Here is an 8,447-nt window from a genome sequence, read left to right on the forward strand (position 1 = left end):
GCCCCTCAGGCATCCGAAGATAAAAATGTGTACCACTGGGTGTTATGAAGCTGGTTTTTGGCTCATCTTCTTTCTTCATCCAGATTTGATGGTAGCCTGAATAACAGTCTAGTAGACTCATGAGCTCTGACGAAGCTGCTGCATCTACTAGAGAATCTATTCTTGGTAATGGATATTCTTCCTTCGGACAAGCCTTATTGAGATCAGTAAAGTCAATGCACATTCTACATTTACCATTGGCCTTCTTCACCATGACAGTGTTGGCTAACCATTCTGGGTACTTTACTTCTCTAATGACGCCAACACTAAGAAGTCTTTTCACTTTGTTCCGAGCAACTTCGGCTTTGTCATCAGACATCTTCCGAAGTCTCTGCTTTCTGGGTCTGAAAGATGGATCAACATTGAGCGAGTGCTCAATGACATCCCTGTTCACACCACAAAGATCATTGGCTGACCATGCGAAGACATCTTTATTGTTGAACAGAAACTTTGTCAAGGCTTTCTCCTACTCCTCAGACAATTGAGACCCTAGCAACACCTTCTGCTCTGCTATATCTTCACATAAAAACATGGGCTTCGGCTGATCAGCCGAAGCAGCCTTCTCCCTTCTGTACTTGTATTGCTCACAAGCTTCAGCTCCATCTATATTATGGATTGCTTTTGAATCTGTCCAGTTTCCTTCGGCCTTTCTGGCAGCTTCTTGACTTCCATGAATAGCAATAGGTCCTTGATCCGAAGGTATCTTCATGCAATGATATGCTGGGTGAAGAATTGCTTCAAAAGCATTGAGAGTCCCACGACCGATGATTGTGTTGTAAGGGTATTCCATGTCAACAATATCAAACACAACTTGTTTAGTCCTTGTATTGTTGATAAATCCGAAGGTCACTGGCATCGTGATCTTGCCGAGTGCTACAATCTGCCTTACTCCGAAGCCACAAAGGGGATGCGTAGCATCATGGATCTTATCTTCGGGCTCTTGCATCTGTCTGAAGGCCTTGGCAAATATAATATCCGCTGCACTGCCTGTGTCAACCAGAACATTGTGAACCAGAAATCTTTTGATAACACAAAAAATAACCATAGCATCATTGTGAGGGTAATCCTTGAGCTGAAGGTCCTCTTGAGAGAAGGTAATTGGGATGTGAGACCATCTTGACTTGATGAAGGGTCCTTGCACCCCGACATGCTGTACCCTTCTCTGTGCCTCCTTCTTCTGCTTCTTGTTAGCTGGCTCTGAACATGAACCGCCTGTTATCGGGAGTACTAGCTTCGGAGCCGAAGCAACTCCAGCTTGGTTGTTGGACGAAGCCATCAGCTCAAACAAGTGGAAGTGAGTTCACCGGAGGTGGGCGCCAATGTTGGGTACTTGTTCTCAAATGCTATGAATTAAGAACAAGGCAACACAGAAAATGTTAAATGACAATGCCCTTCGTTCGCCGAAGCATTATATCCCCATGGATTTAATGCACTTCGAACGAAGGCCATAGACAAAATACCCTTAAGGTCATACCTTCGTGGTTAAACGTTCATTAATACAAAATAAAATAAAAAATATTAAGCATTATAGGAAAAACAGGTTACATTCTTCATATGTTTCATAATATGAGCTTAAATGTCGAAACATAATATTTAGGTACGTTTATACCTTTGCCTCTGACAGAAAATAATTCCAGCGTAATGCGTTAGCGATTACAGGATTGTGTGAACAATGTCGGGGTACTGTTCACCTATTCATAGGCACAGGGTGCAGCCTGTGTAAAATTACATTTATGTCCTTTACAATCGACTACAATAATGACACAAAACATCATGGGTTTTTAAGTCAATCCATCTTTAAGTCGGTTCGACCTTTCGTCTTGAGATATGTCATTATGCCGAAGCTCTATGGGTAATACCTTCGGCGCTTGCTCCTGAGAGGATCTTCTGAAGGTGTTCTCTTTCTTTAGGATCTTTGGCTACGAAGCATGCCCCCAACATGGGTACAAAAATCCCCCATCTATATCATAGTAGCCTGTACGACATATTCAAATAGCCACCTAGCTACCCATCTAGTATCCTAAGGCTTCACGTCCTAGGTCTATCCTTACCGTACCGACCGCTATCCGACTTGGTTTCTAAGCAAGATTTAATTTTGAAAATGGTTGGTAAATATGATTTATCAATTTTTCTAAGGTGGTACAAGCTCCGATACCAGATGTGGTGGAACCGTCCGAATTATTCCAACTTAGGTGCCTAAGTCACGCCTTAAAGGCTAGACCACACTTAAATAGGAATAAACCGTCAGTCCCTCAGATCTAGTCCGACAAGGCCACTAACAGGATCAAGTACCACATACTCACTCGAGGGTGAGGCATAGAGAAAATACAATAAAGCATAAAACATAAATTTAAGGAGCACTTAATATTATTACATCATCATCGGAGTTTTGCAAAAGTAGTAACCATTGTTCTCGATGCAGCGGAAATTAACTAACGATGTAATGAAGGGAGGACGGGGAAGCCTGGCCCATCACTACTCTTGCTCATCTCCTGCGGAGGTAGGGTCCCACTCGACTGTCCAGCCCGGTGGCAGGGTGGACGGCCAAGTCACTCCAGCAACCATATCATCCAGAGTACCTGTAAAATTATGCCACAAGCAAGGCTGAGTATACTAATACTTAGCTAGACTTACCCGGTGTGAGGAGTCTACTCCTCTACCTCTAGACCATGCAGCTGTTTGGCTGAGGGGTTTGGTTTGCCAAAAGCACTAGATGAGTATAAAAACAAATTTTAGCTTTTCAAGTTTTAGTGTAATCCTTTAGACTAGATGAGTACCTAGCTATTCATACATGGTATCAAACCTTTTTTGCAATCAACATCTTTTGAATGTCACCACATTTCACATCTTACTCAATGTAGCAACATGGATCAAGCAGTCTCATTAGCGGCGAGAAGCAGACGATTCGAATCGAGTTTTAACCTTGCAAGGTAAACCTAAACACACGACGTGACGAGGCACTCCGTCCCCACACATATCAACCGTCCCCATCGATTCCCTGGCAATAGAAAGGGGCTCACCGCCTTGGCGTACAATGCCTCACTGACCCCGACTGCCGTCGTGCAGTGACCGCACTTGTACCCACCATAACCGGAATGGGAGACTACGTCTCATGTCGCGTGAGGAGGGCAATCTGGGGGTAGGTTCACTTAGGTACTAGGCTTTCCGATTTACCAAATTTATCGACATGTGTTTAGTACGTTCAAACGCTTGACACACGGTACCACACCTTAATCCTTATTCCAATTTCCGTCTCGTAGACAATGCATCCCCATGGATCATTGTCCACCGACCATCAACATTTCGATATAAAAATGGATACAACCAATTCCTGACCTCGCGCGAGTGCTAGAAAAATCACTCGACTTCTAACGAGGTCCCTAATTAGTAAAGCAGCTTCTCGACCTAGCATACTAGTATCCATCTCAAAGGAATCCTGAGTTCATGCAGCTACGGTTTCAGACAACTCCTACACTTAAGTGCACAGTACAAACCTACAATCATTAAGTGCAGTAAAATAGCATATAACACTACTACAGATCATGCTATATGAGACGGTTAATTTTCAGTTATTAAGACGCTTATGAAGTGTCCAATTTTGATGGAGTCGCAAAAGATGTCCCACATTTAAGATGGTTATAAACCGTCTTAAAAGATATTATATAAGACAGTTTTTAATTTATAACCGTCTGAAAAAGTTATTTGTTAAAGTCATTTTGTCCGATAAACCGTCTGAAAAAGGTATTTGTTTAAGTCATTTTGTCCGATAAACCGTCTTGAATTAGGTTTTTTTAAGACACTCCTTCTAAAGAACTGTATAGAATACAAACATTAAAAGTCATAAAGTATTTATCAAACCGTCTCGAACATCCTACAATAATAGACGATTACAATAGGAAAACCATCTTATTTAGGTGACTAATAATAGACGTTTTAGAAACCGTCTTATTTAAGAGACTGATATTAGACATTTTGGTGACCGTCTTATTAAGATTTAAACGAAATGACTTACATGGCAGTACATTCTTCAATTTATAATCATTTGTTCAGACATCACGTTATAATAATTTGAAAGAGAAATATACATACACATATATTGAACAACATTATAATTAATATAATATAAATAAGTACCATTCAATATATCATAAATAAGCATTGTCAAACAAGGCATACATAAGTGTACTCTAAATCTAAACTAAAATACAACTGTTTGCACTAATGTTAAGCCTAACTTTATATGAATTCAAGTCTCCACACTTTTGCGACCACCAAATTTGAATTCCATTCTATGTTTTCCTGTACAACAAATAGGAGAAAACTAGACGTAACATGCAAAAAACTCCAAGCAGCACGTCAATGACCTCGAAGATGCCCTTGTGCTTCTCCCGGTTCTTGATCGCTCCTACACGCCCGGTGTTCCTCCCGCCGGTCACCATGACCACGTTGCCGACGTCAAACTGAAGATAACACCAATGGGAAAAATATGACCCGACGATGAAGAAACACGATCTCCAGGATGTTATAGCAAACCTACAGGCAGAGAAGGATTTCCATTTAATCAGAACACTCATGAACCAGAAGCACAAATTACTAGTCACTTACCCAGGTGACCACATCGGTCTGCCAGTTTGAAGATGTAGTGTACTGTAATCCTCCAAGGAAGATAACAATGATCTTTTCTTTATGTCCGTGTAACCCTAAGACACATATTTCTGTTAGTTCCAACTGCCAATATCTAGAGCAGAGCAAAAACTTGGAAAAGCTGAACGTGAAAGCAACTTACAACTGCCTTCGCAAGTGCTTTGGCAAGCAAGTCAGCTGCAGACAGACTGGAAGAGCTTAGCAACTGCTCTGCTTGCTGCCTGAAGATAGGAATAACACTGCACGACACACATCCACATTCTTAATGTCAAATCAATAAACAAAATAAACATGATTGTCCCAAAATGATGATGGAAATATCTTACCTGTCTGACACACTCGCAGTGGCATCTGCAGCTTCACTGCCAGCAGATTGTGCTACATCAGTGGGTTGTGGCGTAGAGATATGCTCAAATTTAACCCCAGACTCCCTTTCTAGTCTGCTGACACTGTGCTTATATCTGGGCTCATAAAGCATGACAGCAACACCAGTATTACCTGAAAATCAAATGATTGCCAAGGTTATTAAATCGGTAAAACGTTGAAACGCTCATGGGTGAAGTTTTGACTTTTAAACGTTTAAATAAAGTTTAAACATAGTTTTAAACAACATAGGAAAAATACCAATATGTCATAATTTCAGACAATAACATGAAGTTAAGTACCAAAACAGAGAGGTTAGTGGCTTACCAAAACTTCACCCATGAGACAGATTGGACCCCAAAAGTAACTAACAGACTGGGTCCATAAGTAGCTAATGGTCTAAAATGCATGAAATACTCTGTTTTACAGTTTAGAACGCTAAAGCACGGTCTCAACCTCTAATTAGAGTTTTGACGTTTAAATGTAGTTTAAACGTCGTTTAAACGTATTGATTGCATTAACGTGTAGCAATTATAAACAGTACTTTACACAAACAAACATCTAACATTTAGTATACCTGCTCTCCATGTCCGACCTGACCGGTGTATGTAAGCTTCAACATCCCGGGGAGGTTCACACTGGAAGGTTTAAATGCAAACAGTAAGTAAATAATCAAGCAAAGGCCTACGTACTACAACATTTTTTTGGAGAAACAGGTGATACCTGAATGATAAGCTGCACATCATTAATATCCAGACCACGAGCCGCCACATTTGTCACAACCAAAACTTGGAACTTCCCGCTACGGAATCCAGCAAGAATTACCTAAATCATCCAAAAACACATCAATTATCTGCACCTTGCAAATTGCAACTATTACAACAATGTGAATGGGCAGGCAGATCGATTAAAAATTTAACAAATAAAATTTAAAACTGAGTACAACAGATTAAGTTCAGATGTATTGAGGATTAGAACAACATTTCTGATTTTTAATGGTATATATTACATGTGTAGTATTCCACATTAGCATGAATTACAAACAAAGTACACACATGCCAATAACATTTAGAAAGGCGTGTTATACAGACAGTATTGTGGATTAATCAATTATATCATCAAATTGATATGTGATCAAAGAAGAATTCACATACTTCACGCTGCGCTTGCGCTACATCTCCATGCAAGGCACGGGATCCAGGAATCAAACCAGAAAGCTCTGATGCAGAATCCTTCGTCTCAGTGAAGATGATGGTTCGACCTCCACTGAAGCACAGAAAAGTTTAGCGAAGTCATTGGAAATCAAACAACATACTGAAAAACAACCATCTATGAGGTAGTACATACTGCCTATAACATCAGATAATGTCTGGAATAACTTGTGCCCTTGCTGCCTTCTTCCTTTACACGGTAGTGGCTTATAAGACAGAGGCTGACTCTGCCCTGTGGGCCACACACGCATATGACATACCAACACCAAAAAGCCGGCTGTAAACATGTTCCCGCCGTTGACACGGTACCAGCCATGACATCATGCAATCCTTTTTGCACATGCTTGGGTGCTGGTTCAGTAGTGGATAATCCATCACAATCACAATGCCTTGTCCTTGGATGATTTCTAGTTACAGTGCGGACCGTGGAGGTATCTGAGTTATTGATGCATATGAATATGTCTGTTCTTCAGCGCTTGAAGCTATGTTTCGGACCCTCGTAAGCAAGCGTGGGCTTGACTCCAAGTTTCTCATAGACTCTGCTGGTACCATCGGGTATCATGAGGTTGCATCATATGTTTACTATGCTCTTTGATACATTTACTCAGAGCAATGATGGCATCAGTGCTAATGATGTTTTTTTAGGCTTTAGGGTAATAAGGCAGACTCAAGGATGAGAGCAGCTTCAAAGAAGCGGGGGATTGAGGTCACATCAATATCTAGGCCTATCAAACCCTCGGATTTTCATGATTTTGATCTTATCCTTGCAATGGACAGGCAGAACTATGGTTGTCTCTCAGGCTCTATTATTTGTGTTTCAGTACCTCTCTAAATTTGTTGTTATATGCTGCTTGATGCATTGGAGCATTTCTGTTTTGAACAATATGCAGAAGATATATTGAACTCGTTTGAGAGATGGAGACGCAAAGAGCCCCTCCCTGATAGTGCACCCAATAAGGTTAGTGTGTAGATTATTAATCTCAATATGTCTCGTGCAATCTTGGCCGGCTAGAACTTAGCTCCTAATCTCCTATGCATTTGTCACTTCGATTTTCTAGACATGTCCTTTCCCCTTTAAAGCAGCCATGTGAAGTGATGTGTGTTTGGGACTGCTCTAGCTCTAGAAAATTTGGTGGAGTTGGTGGAGCAAGTTATTAGGTGCTCCAGAAAATCGTGGAGCTGGAGTTGTGTTGTGAACCTTTAGAAGACATTTGGATGAGTCATTTTGTTTATTATTTAGATTTACAATATTTTTTAAAACTATTTAAATTTATACTATAAACTACCACTCCACACAGGAGTTGGAACCTAGAGCAGTTCGAACATCTGATTTACTTTCTTTCCTTATGTTTTACTGTCTGTAGACTGGTATAGTATAGCCTTCTTCATTTTTTATCAGTTGCTAACTTAGTTAAGGAGCATATCTTGTATCTTCTGCTTGACCTTATGTAGCTTTTATTCTTGCTTTAGCTTTTTTATGTAGGGGAATTACTAATATAATATTGATCCTTTTGGTTAACTTAAGGTATGCAATGGCATCATTTTTTATGCGTTTTCTTCATTCTTGAAAGTTCACACTTACTGAATTGGTACTCGCATGTTCATTAGGTTAAGTTGATGTGCTCCTACTGCAAACATCATACTGAGTCTGAAGTTCCAGATCCTTATTATGGAGGACCTCAGGGATTTGAAAAGGTCAGTAGCATGATGTACTTGTTAGCACAAAATTTTCAATCATGTTCTCGATCTTATTAGTTGAGATTTTGTCCCAGTGACCAATGAGTATGAATGCCATAGCCTATCTACGCTAATCACTCGGTTTTGGTTCCTGTCCAATTAAAATAGCTTTTGCATGAGTCTGGCATATCTTTAATTAAATAAACAACTGTCTAGACTGTAGACTGATGACCTGAGATATTCTCAGTTCCACCAATGCCAAGTATTTGTGCACTAGTGTTAAATGTGATCAGCTCCTGAACTTTACATGACTTGTATATTTATCACATGCTAGCATTCACTTATATAGTTCTCAAATATGATTATACCACAGAGATTTAAGCAATTTGACTTCTTCTGATACAAATTGTCAAATCAGGTCTGGGCACAACTACATTATGCCCAGGAGTTTGCACGAGGAACTACATGACATACAATAAGTCAGTAACAAACTAGTATGACACTAACAAACCT

General features: G+C 40.2%; 1 protein-coding gene across 1 annotated transcript; it reads right to left on the bottom strand.

The window, feature by feature from the left end:
• Nucleotides 1–4,280: 4,280 nt before the first annotated feature.
• On the bottom strand, nt 4,281–6,327 carry LOC103638558 (DEAD-box ATP-dependent RNA helicase 7). The gene is made up of 7 exons (XM_023301037.2): nt 6,201–6,327; nt 5,770–5,871; nt 5,624–5,684; nt 5,010–5,181; nt 4,826–4,922; nt 4,645–4,739; nt 4,281–4,499 (listed from the first exon to the last, which is right to left on the bottom strand). Exons 4-7 carry the CDS (start codon nt 5,159–5,161, stop codon nt 4,472–4,474), a joined length of 372 nt encoding a protein of 123 aa, XP_023156805.1. The 5' UTR covers nt 5,162–5,181; nt 5,624–5,684; nt 5,770–5,871; nt 6,201–6,327; the 3' UTR covers nt 4,281–4,471.
• Nucleotides 6,328–8,447: the final 2,120 nt, after the last annotated feature.

Source organism: Zea mays, chromosome 9, assembly GCF_902167145.1.
Source record: "Zea mays cultivar B73 chromosome 9, Zm-B73-REFERENCE-NAM-5.0, whole genome shotgun sequence".
NCBI lineage: Eukaryota > Viridiplantae > Streptophyta > Magnoliopsida > Poales > Poaceae > Zea > Zea mays.